Source organism: Salmo trutta, unplaced genomic scaffold (genome assembly GCF_901001165.1).
Source record: "Salmo trutta unplaced genomic scaffold, fSalTru1.1, whole genome shotgun sequence".
Classification (NCBI taxonomy): domain Eukaryota; kingdom Metazoa; phylum Chordata; class Actinopteri; order Salmoniformes; family Salmonidae; genus Salmo; species Salmo trutta.
The window spans coordinates 22,740-40,000 of NW_021822698.1; the positions used below are offsets into that span (position 1 = coordinate 22,740).

The following is a 17,261-nucleotide window of genomic DNA, read 5'->3' on the forward strand; positions in this document are numbered from 1 at the left end:
ATAAATACGAATACAAATACAGTCCTCCATTTACCTCAGGACCACGAGGGCATGTAGGAGTGGTCAGGAGTGTTCAGGACCACGAGGGCATGTAGGAGTGGTCAGGAGTGTTCAGGACCACGAGGGCATGTAGGAGTGGTCAGGAGTGTTCAGGACCACGAGGGCATGCAGGAGTGGTCAGGTCCAGTCAGGTCCATGAGGGCATGCAGGAGTGGTCAGGTCCAGTCAGATCCAGGAGGGCATGCAGGAGTGGTCAGGTCCAGTCAGATCCAGGAGGGCATGCAGGAGTGGTCAGGTCCAGTCAGGTCCATGAGGGCATGCAGGAGTGGTCAGGTCCAGTCAGGTCCATGAGGGCATGCAGGAGTGGTCAGGTCCAGTCAGATCCAGGAGGGCATGCAGGAGTGGTCAGGTTCAGTCAGGTCCATGAGGGCATGCAGGAGTGGTCAGGAGTGTTCAGGACCACAAGGGCATGCAGGAGTGGTCAGGAGTGTTCAGGACCACGAGGGCATGCAGGAGTGGTCAGGTCCAGTCAGGTTCATGAGGGCATGCAGGAGTAGTCAGGAGTGTTCAGGACCACGAGGGCATGCAGGAGTGGTCAGGAGTGTTCAGGACCACGAGGGCATGCAGGAGTGGTCAGGTTCAGTCAGGTCCATGAGGGCATGCAGGAGTGGTCAGGAGTGTTCAGGACCACAAGGGCATGCAGGAGTGGTCAGGAGTGTTCAGAACCACGAGGGCATGCAGGAGTGGTCAGGTCCAGTCAGGTCCATGAGGGCATGCAGGAGTGGTCAGGTCCAGTCAGGACCACGAGGGCATGCAGGAGTGGTCAGGAGTGTTCAGGACCACGAGGGCATGCAGGAGTGGTCAGGTTCAGTCAGATCCATGAGGACATGCAGGAGTGGTCAGGAGTGGTTGGGACCACGAGGGCATGCAGGAGTGGTCAGGTCCAGTCAGATCCAGGAGGGCATGCAGGAGTGTCAGAACTGGTCAGGTCCAGTCAGATCCATGAGGGCATGCAGGAGTGGTCAGGAGTGGTCGGGACCACGAGGGCATGCAGGAGTTGTCAGGTCCAGTCAGATCCAGGAGGGCATGTAGGAGTGGTCAGGTCCAGTCAGGTCCATGAGGGCATGCAGGAGTGGTCAGGTCCAGTCAGATCCAGGAGGGCACGCAGGAGTGGTCAGGTTCAGTCAGGTCCATGAGGGCACGCAGGAGTGGTCAGGAGTGTTCAGGATCACAAGGGCATGCAGGAGTGGTCAGGAGTGTTCAGGACCACGAGGGCATGCAGGAGTGGTCAGGTTCAGTCAGGTCCATGAGGGCATGCAGGACTGGTCAGGAGTGTTCAGGACCACAAGGGCATGCAGGAGTGGTCAGGAGTGTTCAGAACCACGAGGGCATGCAGGAGTGGTCAGGTCCAGTCAGGTCCATGAGGGCATGCAGGAGTGGTCAGGTCCAGTCAGGTCCATGAGGGCATGCAGGAGTGGTCAGGTCCAGTCAGGACCACGAGGGCATGCAGGAGTGGTCAGGAGTGTTCAGGACCACGAGGGCATGCAGGAGTGGTCAGGTTCAGTCAGATCCATGAGGGCATGCAGGAGTGGTCAGGTCCAGTCAGGTCCATGAGGGCATGCAGGAGTGGTCAGGTCCAGTCAGGACCACGAGGGCATGCAGGAGTGGTCAGGAGTGTTCAGGACCACGAGGGCATGCAGGAGTGGTCAGGTTCAGTCAGATCCATGAGGACATGCAGGAGTGGTCAGGTCCAGTCAGATCCAGGAGGGCATGCGGGACTGGTCAGGTCCAGTCAGATCCAGGAGGGCATGCGGGACTGGTCAGGTCCAGTCAGATCCAGGAGGGCATGCGGCACTGGTCAGGTCCAGTCAGATCCAGGAGGGCATGCGGGACTGGTCAGGTCCAGTCAGATCCAGGAGGGCATGCGGGAGGGGTCCTGAGGGTGTGACACTTTTTTGAGACATGTGTTGAGGTGGACAATGTTCTCCAAACCGTCTTCCTCTCCTTCTTTCCTTCATTCCTTCCCTGTTTTGAGGCATGTATTGAGGTGGGACAATGACCTCCAATCTGTCTTCCGCTCTGAAAGGATAAAAGCAAAGCAATGTGCCAGAAAACCCAACTTGATCAGTCTTTAATTCTTACAAATCTTATCCTTGTACTGCCCTCCCCTTCCATACAACAGAAAACCTATTTGATGCTTACAAATTCCTTACCACCACTCTGAAAATGTTAGTTTAATGTTTTCCTCGGATCCTATTCTGAAGCTTTTATCCAATTAGCCTTTCAATGTGTCTGACCTGTGATTTCAATTGTACTCTGTGGTAATCCGGTGAGGATAAATAGCTAGTTTGCATCCCGATGGCCTGAAGACGTGTGTTAAAATCATCATTGATTCTTCTCCCACAAAAGCAGCCGACTTAATCTGTTTCAGAGAATTAATAAACCAAGCTGCTGATCAGGGTCACTGACACCAATTAGGGTTCAACTCTTAAGAGGAAGAACATAAGAAATGAGCTACAAATAATTCATTCAGTAAAATGTGGCTGAACAGTCATCAGCAGACCAGGGAAAATACTGCTAGTTTGCTGCTGTAAGAGCTTCATGGGGTGTTCCCACAAGACATCACAACCAGAATTTACTGGTATGAAGCATGATAATAGTAGGGGTAGGGGGTTATAGTACTGGTATACATGGACATAGGTTACATGTTTACAAGGTATATAGCCAAGTAATCTACTCTGTGCTGATATAATAAGCAATGTAATGAGAGCATCATCTATCTATCTCACTCTATAAATGGTTGATTTCTATCTAGAAATGGTAGGCTAATTTGGGAAAATATTTCCTTAAGTGGGATTTTAGTTAGTAGCCTAAACTGAATTTGGTATTTCTACCATATTGATGTTAATTATGGAACATTAGGACCCAGCAGCATTAGAGTTAAATACTGTAACAGAGATAAGGAAGTGCTTCAGTGGCACGTTCGTTGAAATGATCGGACCAAAGCGCAGCGTGAATAGCGTTCCACATAATTTATTAGAAAGTGAAACTTTAGAAAAATACTAAACAAAGTAAGACTAACCGAACCATGCCTACAAAGCAACTACACAAAAACAATATCCCACAAGTGACCAACAAGCTACTTAAATATGATCCCCAATTAGAGACAACGATTACCAGCTACCTCTAATTGGTAATCATACACAATCACCAACATAGAAAAACAAACCTAGAACCCCACATAGAAATAATAATCTAGACTAGCTAAACCCCCAGTCACGCCCTGACCTACTCTAACAGAAAATAAGAGCTTTCCATGGTCAGGACGTGACATTCAGGTATAGACTGTAGAGCAGGTGTAACCGATGTGAAATGACTAGTTAGTTAGCGGTGGTGCGCGCTAATAGCGTTTCAATCAGTGACGTCACTCGCTCTGAGACTTGAAGTAGGGTTTCCCCTTGCGTTGCAAGGGCAGCGGCTTTTGTGGCGCGATGGGTAACGATGCTTCGTGGGTGTCAGTTGTTGATGTGTGCAAGGGTCCCTGGTTTGAGCCCGGGTTGGGGCGAAGAGAGGGACGGAACCTACACTGTTACACAGGCACCTGTGATTCCAGCTACAAAACATTAAAGTAACTGACCAGTGTTTCCAGATTTCTATGAAATATGACCTATAATTTATTACAATATGAGTGAAATAGTTTTCCTTCCAAAAATTGTAATTAAGTATGTTGAAAAGCAGTTTTTCTGTGTTGAAATGGTGTGGGCATAACAACAGAATGGTGTGGGCATATACCAGTCATAAAAAATATTCAAATTTTAAACAGTCTGACATACAAGTTTGAGGTGGGTTTTTTAAGTGTATTTTCCCCCCATTTTATTCTGTGGCCACAACTATGAGTATAGGATGAGTCAACAACATTATTTGGGTAGAATAATATTTACTTTTAAAAGTGAGATTTTCACTGGATCATTACTTTAAATGTGAACAAATAATTGTGTTAAATCTATTACAGAAATCACTGCAGGATGACTGCTGTAGGCTACTGCTGCTGGTGGACTGCTGCATATTTGGCTGCATGGTGGACAAACGATGTGACATTTAGAGAGTTCGTGGACTTGCAGCCACAGTATTGAATTCTGTATTGTGGTTTTACTGAAGGAAATCGATAGCCGCATATTTTTTCCACTCTCCCAGTCAACTCCGTCACGTCTGTGGTGCCCTGCAAGTGTGAATTGCAGTAAACACTTAATACTCGTATACCTTAGGCAAGCCTATCATATCCATGCCAAAAGACAAGCCACGAATGGCGAGAGAAATAAAGTATATTTCCACGTGGAAATGTTGCTGACAGGTTCATGGTGGTTATCTGTCTTACTAAATGGAATAGATTGAGCCAGCCTGCAGAAGCGGAACACGGGTGTTTGAGACAAACGGGAGAGCGCACATGTCTGTCTGTGCCCGTGCTCGAGCCCGCGTGTGAGGCTGTGCTCTCTCTGCTCTCTCTGACCCCAGTGGCAGTCCCATCTCACTACACCGCTCTCCGGCTTCTCCTCTGTCAGATCGAGGCTGCTCTCTCTCTCTTGCTCCCCCTCTCCGCTTCTGTCTGTCTCGTTTCCACAAGAGCCAGCCGAGGTCCCCCAGGGTCGAAGGTTCTGCCCTGCCCGCCCAGACTGCAACCCCCGCCGGCCTCCAAAATCGGCATTCTCCCGCATGGATCTACGTCTTTTGACAGCGTAGAGGGCGACCCCGCGACACGTATCCGCCAGAACGAAGGTAGCTATATTCACCTCTGGCTTTGAAAATCGCAGGCATGGAGAGAATAAGAAAACATGACACAAAGCCGCAGGTTAGAGGTGCCTTGTCATTTACGAGGGAGAGCAAGAGGTTAGTGCAGATGGTTTGCTGGCACTGACCACCTTTGCTGCTTTCTTTATACGAGATGCCAGAACGCACAGTTCAGAGATCCTTTTTGTTCATTATTGAAAACAGCAATGTTATGGCAAGCGGTGCACTGAGCTAGTAATGCGGTGGTACCATAGGGTCAATGTGTTTCCCCTCTCCCCGACTATAGTAATGCGGTGGTACCATAGGGTCAGTGTGTTTCCCCTCTCCCCGACTATAGTAATGCGGTGGTAAATAGTGGATTTAGCATTTGAATGTGCATTTCTAAAGTTAGGAACATGTATGTTTGCATTGGAAGAAAGAGTAACTACAGTGTATTGGCGCGAAAGCATTTAATATGGGAAGCTAAAGCGTGCATTTAAAATGCATGGGCAGATTTAGCTACTTGAAGTAGCTAGTTGCAGCTAGCTATGTAGGCTACCAAGGTAAGCCATCATAGGCTATTGCAAAATACACACGTATGGAATATCTAGCTACCAACACCATGCATGCTCACTGTCTGCAGTTTCACGTTTTTCAATGGAGTGCTGCAAGCACTGGGCAAAGTTCACGGGTGTCTGTTTACAGTAGCCTAGGCTAGTGTAGGCCTATTGTAAACCGTACAATTTCAAGTCCACAGACAATTTGGAGATATTTTAATGCATGTATTGTTATCTTCTAGGCCTAAATGGTGATAGCTAGAGGGAGGGGTTTCGCCTAATTGGTACATAGCCATGGTCGCAATGTTGCTTTGGAGTTGTTACAATGTATCTATATATAGATATATATATATATAATTTGTATATTATGTATATACGTTGTATCATCATATGTTTATAATAGTACAATGTATCCTCGTGTATTGTTGCGTCGATAAATTGTATCAAAATAAAATAAGAATAAAATGTTATTCGTCACGTACACAGTGTACAGCATAGAGGCTATAAAATGTGCCACGAAATTCTTGTTAGCTCCCACAACAATGCAGTACAAAAATCTATATCAATAATTTAAAAACGTCTGATTAAAAATAAAAATGATTTAGAAGGTAATTAGCCTATACAAAGTAATGGACTGATATGTACACAATAGGATATACAGCATATATTATGAATGTGCTATGTCAATTATGACTGTATTTACAAATATAAAGTAGTGTCTTCGTGTCTATCAAGCACTTATTAACACTGAAATGAATCCTCTCCTGAACTCGGCGAACGTTGTTTCGATTTTTCAATTAGTGATGGACTTTTAAATTGAGGGGCACAGTAGGCTACCGGTCCTTGCATCAGAGAGACAGTGCAAGTGGAGGTCTCGTATAAAAAGCTTGCAGGTGCGATGTCAAGCCCACAGTGGCTACTTACTACTGACTATAATCAATCAGGGCTTGAGACAGGAGGGAGCGACGCCAGGGTTGAGGGAGCACAGCTGAACTGAAGCACCGTTGAGCAGGCTTCCAAAGCGGCATGCGAAATCACATGACACCGGTACCTTGGGTCGTCTTCTTGGGTCAGTAACGTCAGTTTATGTTAGTTACTCTTAGTTCATAAACAATCGCACACTATTGTGATTTATGTAGGCTAGTTAGGATATACCACTATTGATCTATTTCTCTGATAGGTGAGTTTGTGCCTTAAATTAAAATGTTACTAAGTGCATGACTATCAAAACATATTTTTCTAAATCTTTATGCATATACATTTACAATTTGAACGTAAACTGACTTTTGCAATTAACTATAATTAATTTTAAATTTAATATGACGAATTTTAAACACATTGTAAAATTAGGATAGCATCAGACAATCTATGCTTCTGCATGCAACTATTTAATTAGTACAATTTTATGCTCAGATTAATTTTTTATACTTTTATACTTTTTAGTATTTGTTTTCAGTGTCCAAATGATTTGTACATGTATTGTATTCCATGAATATGGTCATTCCCCATGTGTTTGAACAACCTGCAAAGGTCTCATTATTGCATCTGTTTATTGACCAATGGTTGGTCACTTTAGTTTCTTTGTCATACAGGATGAGTTTGTCTTCATCCTAAATGATAATTACATGTTCAGGGAAATTACTGCAGAATCAATGGTTTGTGGTTATTATTTTCTGATCTTCAGTTGACAGATGTTTTTAGATGGCGTTAGAGTAGTTTCAGATATTTAGGCTATGGTTATTGAAATTACTGCATGTCTATTTTTTTCTGTCCAGATTATTATAATCATTTTTTATAATACTATTGCAAAATTATAATTGTATGGTTTAATCTGTTTGACAAATCACGTCCTCAATCAACAAAAGGAGGGTTGTTACTGACTCTTTCAACTGTTGCTTATTTAGCAAATGAAGACGCAGTATTTCCCTATTTAATATTACGAACACCTGCTTATAGTATCACTTCCCATCTACATACTGTATCTTCAGTATTTAGTACAATTTACCATTTTTACAAACATTTGCCAGGTTCACAGTTTACTGTCAATGTCCGTCATCACGGCAACGTGTTCAGGAAAATGAGTGTTTTGGTGTAGAGGAAGCTTGATGTGTGTACCTACTTACCAATCAGAATGGCCTATTCTTACTATTTCCATCACACTCATCTACATTTACAGAAGTGCATGCTTGTGATTTAAACTTTGGTTCAGCCATGTTCTGTTTCTCTTCTCTTTGTTTCGCTTCAGATTGCTGTGTGGTTGTGGGTCAGTGTGGTTGATCCGGTTTTGTACACGAGGCGGTTCTAGTTCTGAGCAGCGGTTCTGAAGGATGACTGCTGAACGGTTCGGCCTTGGATCCTGGTGAACGGTGTCTGATGTCCGAACGGTGGAAGCATGGCTCATGGAATCGCCTCTCAGGGCAAAGTGACCATCACAGTGGACGAGTACAGCTCCAACCCCACACAGGCCTTCACCCACTACAACATCAACCAGAGCCGCTTTCAACCTCCACATGTCCACATGTGAGTACACACACACACACACACACACACACACACACACACACACACACACACACACACACACACACACACACACACACACACACACACATTGTTTTCCTATTCCTTCTTACCAAACTTGAACTATGCAATGTTCTACCTGTGTTCTAGTTCTAGCTGTGTTCAAGGTTCTAGCTGTGTTGTAAGTTCTACTGCTGTTGTAGGTTCTAGCTGTGTTGTAGGTTCTAGCGTTGTTGTAGGTTCTAGCTGTGTTGTAGGTTCTACCTGTGTTGTAGGTTCTACCTGTGTTGTAGGTTCTAGCTGTGTTGTAGGTTCTACCTGTGTTGTAGCCTATGACTAGCTGATAACAGCAGTCTTCTGAAGCATGGCGTCCCTACAGCATGTTCACTATGTCCACTCTGTCTATCAGGCTGCCCTCTTCCTTTATTTATCCAGCCACTTCTTTAACATTACCGTTGTCTGGGTTGCTACCCAATACCCTGCTTTTCATCAGAAGGCCAAAGTGCTCTGACCGGCGAATCTCCACCGCATGTGGTCAACAGAACGCTGTGTGCAGGGACGATGTGGCACATTTATGGAAAAGGCATTGTAATATTTCTGATTTAAGTGGGCTTTTTTGCAGGCTGGTGCGAGGCTTGACGTTGTGCTCTACTCTGTGGTTGTCTGAATGCCTGGTCTGTGGTCTCTCTCTGACTCTCATCTTATGGTGTATGGATCTGAGGTTCTGACCGCTATACATCTGTCCTCCTGGTCCTTTATTAACCATCAAATACCATTGGATCCTCACATAGTTGTTTAAATGAACCATTGAAGCTAAATCTTTATATACCATGTCATGCAAATCATTTTTATTACACATTATCACATCTGGTATTTTTCACCCTTTTCCTTTTTTATTTGTTTATTTTGTTTCACCTTTATTTAACCAGGTGGCCAGTAGAGAACAAGTTCTCATTTACAACTGCGACCTGGCCAAGATAAAGCATAGCAGTGCAAAACAAACAACAACACAGAGTTACACATGGAATAAACAAACATGCAGTCATTAATACAATAGAAAAGGTGTCTATATACAGTGTGTGCAAATGAGGTAGGATAAGGGAGGTAAGGTCCTTGTTTTGACATAGGAAATACCTGGTAAACGGTAATTAGATAATACTTGAATTACGTGAACTACCATTTTGTTTCTTTGGGATACAATAAGCTAAGCACCATGATAAATACATGCATGTGTTTCCTGCACTCTTCTACAGGGCTGCCAGTATCTGAGGCATTCATTCTTTAACCTGTGTATGAGACTGAGACGGCTGCTGTATATTTACACACCCCACACACATACACACACACACACACACAGACAAACAAACACACACACAAACACACACACACACACACACACGCACACACACACACCCCACACAGACAAACAAACACACATACAAACACACACACACCCCTCCCCCACCATGTAGAGTGCTTATAGAATGCGTGCTCTGTTCTGGGAAAGTAAGGTTTGTTTAGATGGGGTAGATAATGATCAGATTGGCCCGGGGTTAGCCTAGCCCTGCTGCTGCATCAACACTATTTACACAGAAATAAAGACCCTGCTGCTCCTCCTGAACCAAGAGAAAAAAGAGGAGAGATGGGGGTTGCCTTATGAAACTTTATCCTTGCTAATGTTTTTTGCGCCGGGCGGACGGTCCAGGAGACATTATTTAGATGTCTGTGACTCAGAGCACAGCAGTGTCTCTTGTGTGGTGTGGCAGGAACTGGAAGGTATTGCTGCTCTTTGATACACGCATGAAAACACACACACATACTCAGGGTGTATGCACGCACACACACACACACACACACACACACACACACACACACACACACACACACACACACACACACACACACACACAGCGTCCCACACATTCAGACCCCATCAGCTGCAATTTCTTGCTAATGCTTGGTAACGTGACCCAGGAGTCAAAGTGAACATTCTTGAGAGCATGGGAGCCTCTCCGTGTCAGACAAACATAGCCCAGCCGTGTTTGTGTTGCTTTATTTTCCTGACTGTCTGTTTTCCCTTTCCTCTCCTTTCCTCTCCTTTCCTCTCCTTTTAGTCGTCCCATGAAGTGAAATGCTCAGCAACTTGGAACATGTGCTTTGAGTTGGGCCGGTAATCGCATTGCGTCCAATTTGAGCGGGATGTGAGGGTAAAATGCAGAGGAGGCCAGACAGAGAAGCAGGGAGTTTAGACTGGGACTAAGGGGACACTGGGAGTTTAGACAGGGACTAAGGGGACACTGGACATTTAGACTGGGACTAAGAGGACACTGGGAGTTTAGACTGGGACTAAGGGGACACGGGGAGTTAGTTTAGACTGGGACTAAGGGGACACTGGGAGTTTAGACAGGGACTAAGGGGACACTGGACATTTAGACTGGGACTAAGAGGACACTGGGAGTTTAGACTGGGACTAAGGGGACACGGGGAGTTAGTTTAGACTGGGACTGAGGAGACACTAGGAGTTTAGACCGGGACTAAGAGGACATTGGGAGTTTAGACTGGGACTAAGGGTTCCCTGGGCATTTAGAGTGGGACTAAGGAGACACTGGGAGTTTAGACTGGGACTAAGGGGACACAGAGTTTAGACTGGGACTAAAGGGACACTGAGACTGGGACTAAGGGGACACGGACTGGGACTAAGGGGACACAGAGTTTAGACTGGGACTAAGGGGAGACTGGGACTAAGGGGACACGGACTGGGAATAAGGGGACACAGAGTTTAGACTGAGACTAAGGGGACACTGAATTTAGACTGAGACTAAGAGGACACTGGACATTTATACTGGGACTAAGGGGACATGAGGAGTTTAGACTGGGACTAAGGGGACACAGAGATTTGACTTGGACTAAGGGGACACAGACTTTAGACTGAGACTAAGGGGACACAGACTTTAGACTGAGACTAAGGGGACACAGAGTTTAGACTGGGACTAAGGGGACACAGAGTTTAGACTGGGACTAAGGGGACACAGAGTTTAGACTGGGACTAAGGGGATACTGGGACTAAGGGGACACTGAGTCTGGGACTAAGGAGACACTGAGTCTGGGACTAAGGGGACACTGAGTCTGGGACTAAGGGGAAACTGAGTTTATACTGAGACTAAGGGGAAACTGAGTTTATACTGAGACTAAGGGGACACTGAGTTTATACTGAGACTAAGGGGACACTGAGTTTATACTGAGACTAAGGGGACACTGAGTTTATACTGAGACTAAGGGGACACTGAGTTTATACTGAGACTAAGGGGACACTGAGTTTATACTGAGACTAAGGGGACACTGAGTCTGGGACTAAGGGGACACTGAGTTTATACTGAGACTAAGGGGACACTGAGTTTATACTGAGACTAAGGGGACACTGAGTTTATACTGAGACTAAGGGGACACTGAGTCTGGGACTAAGGGGACACTGAGTCTGGGACTAAGGGGACACTGAGTCTGGGACTAAGGGGACACTGAGTCTGGGACTAAGGGGACACTGAGTCTGGGACTAAGGGGACACTGAGTTTATACTGAGACTAAGGGGACACTGAGTTTATACTGAGACTAAGGGGACACTGAGTTTATACTGAGACTAAGGGGACACTGAGTTTATACTGAGACTAAGGGGACACTGAGTTTATACTGAGACTAAGGGGACACAGACTGGGACTAAGGGGACACAGACTGGGACTAAGGGGACACAGACTGGGACTAAGGGGACACAGACTGGGACTAAGGGGACACAGGGCTCTTTAGGGAGGTGGGGGTGTAGGTGCTTAAAGGTTGGCATGTGTCCAAGATCACTTTTTAACACACACACATACATGCAGTCAACCATGCAAACACATGCTGACACAAGCACACACACACACACACAGCACACACACACTGAGAGAGCTCTACACGGGAGCTCTTCTCACTGCTTTTAAAACACAAAAGCAGACTCATTCACTAAACTACGATGCAGCAGAATTCCTTTGTTGATGGTTTGGTAAAATGTGGAATTACAGTGTTATTGTTGAATGTGGTGTTAGAATTACACATTCATTTCATGATGTGGAAATGGAAATTGAATCCCCAAAATAGGACTGAGTTGCATCATCTTTTTCCTTGTTATTTAATTCCATTGTCCTTCTCCAGATGCCTCGTTAATTACTTTCAATCTCTGAATAATTGAGAAGCTCATAAAAGTGTGAATCATTTAACAACATCAACCCAGCTGTGTGTCTGTGTGTTCTGTATAAATGCTAAAGAACAGAATCAAAGCCGTACAGTTGTGTTCATCCAAATGAACTCACTCGCTTGATTTTCTTCTGACAATTAGCCCAGCGCATGTCTAGATATGTGCTGTTTGGCTTTGGACTGTGATAGGATTTGCTGTGATAGGGTCCTCTTTGTGAATGTCGAGGGGTGTTTGGTTTTGGACTGTGATAGGATTTGCTGTGATAGGGTCCTCTTTGTGAATGACGAGGGTGTTTGGTTTTGGACTGTGATAGGATTTGCTGTGATAGGGTCCTCTTTGTGAATGACGAGGGTGTTTGGTTTTGGACTGTGATAGGATTTGCTGTGATAGGGTCCTCTTTGTGAATGTCGAGGGGGTTAGGTTTTGGACTGTGATAGGATTTGCTGTGATAGGGTCCTCTTTGTGAATGAGGAGGGTGTTTGGTTTTGGACTGTGATAGGATTTGCTGTGATAGGGTCCTCTTTGTGAATGAGGAGGGTGTTTGGTTTTGGACTGTGATAGGATTTGCTGTGATAGGGTCCTCTTTGTGAATGACGAGGGTGTTTGGTTTTGGACTGTGATAGGATTTGCTGTGATAGGGTCCTCTTTGTGAATGACGAGGGTGTTTGGTTTTGGACTGTGATAGGATTTGCTGTGATAGGGTCCTCTTTGTGAATGACGAGGGTGTTTGGTTTTGGACTGTGATAGGATTTGCTGTGATAGGGTCCTCTTTGTGAATGACGAGGGTGTTTGGTTTTGGACTGTGATAGGATTTGCTGTGATAGGGTCCTCTTTGTGAATGACGAGGGTGTTTGGTTTTGGACTGTGATAGGATTTGCTGTGATAGGGTCCTCTTTGTGAATGACGAGGGGTGTTTGGGGGAGAGAAGACTACTGACGGGTAGTGTGTCACATGACAGAAATCCACATACAAACGGGGGCTTTTGGGATAGTAGCCTAATTGGGCTCCCGAATGGCGCAGCGGTCTAAGGCACTGCAACTCAGTGATAGAGGCGTCACTACAGACCCTGGTTTGATTCCAGGCTGTATCACAACCGGCCATGATTGGGAACCCCATAGGGCAGCGCACAATTGGCCCAGCACTGTTCGGGTTAAGGTTTGGGGTAGGCCGTCATTGTAAAGAATTTGGTCTTAGTTGACTTGTTAGTTAACCTCTATGGGCTAGGTGGGACGCTTGCGTCCCACCTACTCAACAGCCAGTGGAATCCCGTGGCGCGTTATTCAAATACCTTAGAAATGCTATTACTTCAATTTCTCAAACATATGACTATTTTACACCATTTTAAAGACAAGACTCTCGTTAATCTAAACACACTGTCCGATTTCAAAAAGGCTTTACAACGAAAGCAAAACATTAGATTATGTCAGCAGAGTACCCAGCCAGAAATTATCAGACACCCATTTTTCAAGCTAGCATATAATGTCACATAAACCCAAACCACAGCTAAATGCAGCACTAACCTTTGATGATCTTCATCAGATGACAATCCTAGGACATTATGTTATACAATACATGCATGTTTTGTTCAATCAAGTTCATATTTATATCAAAAACCAGCTTTTTACATTAGCATGTGACTAGCATGTGACTAGCATTCCCACCGAACACTTCCGGTGAATTTACTAAATTACTCACGATAAACGTTCACAAAAAACATAACAATTATTTTAAGAATTATAGATACAGAACTCCTTTATGCACTCGCTATGTCCGATTTTAAAATAGCTTTTCGGTGAAAGCACATTTTGCAATAATCTGAGTAGATAGCCCGGCCATCATGGCTAGCTATTTTGACACCCACCAAGTGTGGTACTCACCAAACTCCGATTTACTATTAGAAAAGTTTGATTACCTTTGCTGTCTTCGTCAGAATGCACTCCCATGACTTCTACTTCAATAACAAATGTTGGTTTGGTTCAAAATAATCCATAGTTATATCCAAATAGCGGCGTTTTGTTTGTGCGTTCAAGACACTATCCGATGGGTAAAGAAGGGTGACGCGCCCGACGCGTTTCGTGACAAAAAATTCTAAATATTCCATTACCGTACTTTGAAGCATGTCAACCGCTGTTTAAAATCAATTTTTATGCTATTTTTCTCGTAAAAAAGCGATAATATTCTGACCGGGAGTGGATGTTTTCGTTCAAAGAGAGAGAAAGTAAACATGGTGTCGGCTCGTGCACGCGCCTCCAGTCTCATTGTTCTCAGATCGACCACTTACAAAATGTGCTATGTTTTTCAGCCAGGGCCTGCAAAGCCACCATTCAGCTTTCTGGCGCCTTCTGAGAGCCTATGGGAAAATGTCACGTCATGCCAGAGATCTCCTGTTTTGGTTAGAGATGATCAAGAAGGCCATGAAATGGTCAGAGAGAGCGCTTCCTGTTTAGAATCTTCTCAGGTTTTGGCCTGCCAAACGAGTTCTGTTATACTCACAGACACCATTCAAACAGTTTTAGAAACTTTAGGGTGCTTTCTATCCAAACCAAACAATTATATGTATATTCTAGTTACTGGGCAGGAGTAGTAACCAGATTAAATCGGGTACTTTTTTTTATCCGGCCGTGCAAATACTGCGCCCTACCCCCAACAGGTTTTAAATAAAGGTTCCATTTAAAAAATGAAGACGGGTACTTCCATCTCCCTTCTATGTGAATGTTAAGTCACTGCGTTTGATTCACATGCTTAGGATTTTCTGTGACAAAATAGGATACAAATCACTTCAAAAACCTCTCTCTTCTCAAGTTACACATAATGAAACCCGCGAATTAAATCAGTCCAGCCGAACCTGCCCCTTTACCTCTGCTGGCCTCTACTCCTCCTCCGCTGTTTTTTCTCTTTCCTCTCATCTGTTCCTCCCCCCTTCACCTTCTTTACCCTTCCCTCCCCTCACTTTCCTCCCCTCTTCACCCCTCTCTCCTTCCCTACTCAGACAGTTTCAGGAGAACCATAGTAAGTTTTCCCCCTCGTTGGAAACTAAACAGCCGGCCCCATTTTGTGTCTCTTTGTTCCCGGGGCCCGCTGCTTTACCGTAGCCAGAATGGAGTGCTTTTGAAACAGGAGAACCCTTGATTGAGTTCCTCTCCTACCCTTGGCCCTGGCGCTACAGCAAGGGGGACGGGGGTTAAGTGACAGTTGACATTCGGCAGGTCTGTTGTTTTGAGATGGAAGCCATTTTGAGGTCCTTGAGATACTGGCCTTCCCACTGTAGGACGCCGTGGCGGAGGGGATGTCTCCATGATGATGCTTCCTGTGTCGTTAGGAATAGACGCCTTTCATGTCGCAAGTTCTCGACCACTGCCTCGTGCCCTCGTTTGGTTTAATATTCACTGAGCTTTTGTTGAAGCAGTTTGCATTTACAATTACAAATGTATCCTGCCATCTCTCTGGCGAAGACATTATAATGTGTAAAAAGGCAACATACTTTCCATTTTGCAGCTTGGTAAAAGCTTGACAAATATTTGGTAAATGTATGTAGTGGATGTGGGTCCCTGTGGGTCCCTGTGGGGGGAGTTTGTTTGTACTTGAAGTGCTTTATGAGTGTGGACATGTTGTTACCACATCCTGTAGTCTGTTTTGGCACCGTTCTGCACAGGTATAAGGCCGACGATGTATATTCAGACTAATAACAGTTCATTCCTCTGTGTCGGCTCTAAATCCTGAAATCCCTGGTATTGTGCTTGTGTGTGTGTGAGGCTGCAGAAACACACACACACACACCGCTGTAATACGCTATGTCTCTGCCCATCCCCCCTGTAGCCAGAGGCCTGTCAGCAGCACAATTAAGGGCTGTGGCGTAATGAAAGGAACATTAGCAGAAGCAATTTATTCCTCAATGAAGCGCCGGAAGGTTCCGTCCGTGGTGATATTAAACACAGGCTTTGTGTTCCATACTTTCCCATTATGGCAGGACTAACAGGGAGGGGCCAGCAGGACTATTTATTTAAATTTTTTATTTAACTAGGCAAGTTAGTTAAGAACAAATTCTTATTTACAATGATGGCCTACCAGGGAACAGTGGGTTAACTGCCTTGTTCAGGAGCAGAACGATAGATTTTTACCTTGTCAGCTCTGGGATTCGATCCAGCAACCTTTCGGTTACTGGCCCAATGCTCTAGGCTACCTGCCTCTAACCACTAGGCTACCTGCCTCTAACCACTAGGCTACCTGCCTCTAACCACTCGGCCGGCTGCCTCTAACCACTCGGCCGGCTGCCTCTAACCACGAGGCCGGCTGCCTCTAACCACGAGGCCGCTTGCCTCTAACCACGAGGCCGCCTGCCTCTAACCACGAGGCCGCTTGCCTCTAACCACTAGGCCGCCTGCCTCTAACCACTAGGCCGCCTGCCTCTAACCACTAGGCCGCCTGTCTCTAACCACTAGGCCGCCTGCCTCTAACCACGAGGCCACCTGCCTCTAACCACTAGGCCACCTGTCTCTAACCACGAGGCCACCTGCCTCTAACCACTAGGCTACCTGCCGCCCCAGGACTAACAGGGAGGGGCCAGCGGGACTAACAGGGAGGGGCCAGCGGGACTAACAGGGAGGGGCCAGCGGGACTAACAGGGAGGGGCCAGCGGGACTAACAGGGAGGGGCCAGCGGGACTAACAGGGAGGGGCCAGCGGGACTAACAGGGAGGGGCCAGCGGGACTAACAGGGAGGGGCCAGCGGGACTAACAGGGAGGGGCCAGCAGGTTGCTCCTCTACTAGATACAGAGGGGGACGGGGAGGGGCCAGCAGGTTGCTCCTCTGCTAGATACAGAGGGGGACAGGGACGGGCCAGCAGGTTGCTCCTCTACTAGATACAGAGGGGGACGGGGAGGGGCCAGCAGGTTGCTCCTCTACTAGATACAGAGGGGGACGGGGAGGGGCCAGCAGGTTGCTCCTCTACTAGATACAGAGGGGGACAGGGAGGGGCCAGCAGGTTGCTCCTCTACTAGATACAGAGGGGGACAGGGACAGGCCAGCAGGTTGCTCCTCTACTAGATACAGAGGGGGACAGGGAGGGGCCAGCAGGTTGCTCCTCTACTAGATACAGAAGGGGACGGGGAGGGGCCAGCAGGTTGCTCCTCTACTAGATACAGAGGGGGACAGGGACAGGCCAGCAGGTTGCTCCTCTACTAGATACAGAGGGGGAC

At 46.1% G+C, this 17,261-nt stretch overlaps 1 protein-coding gene across 2 annotated transcripts in view; it reads left to right on the top strand.

Annotated features, from left to right (window-relative positions):
• Positions 1–4,491: 4,491 nt before the first annotated feature.
• Positions 4,492–17,261, top strand: part of LOC115183748 (metallophosphoesterase MPPED2) — a 167,423-nt gene continuing 154,653 nt past the window's right edge. Inside the window, exons 1-2 of one of the 2 annotated variants that reach the window (XM_029744842.1) lie at positions 4,492–4,773; positions 7,567–7,841. In XM_029744842.1, the coding sequence (XP_029600702.1) occupies positions 7,714–7,841 (128 nt within the window). In that variant the 5' untranslated portion in view covers positions 4,492–4,773; positions 7,567–7,713. Of the gene's footprint in view, positions 4,774–6,237; positions 6,391–7,566; positions 7,842–17,261 lie in introns of those variants that run through there. The other variant, XM_029744844.1, reaches the window with a different exon arrangement.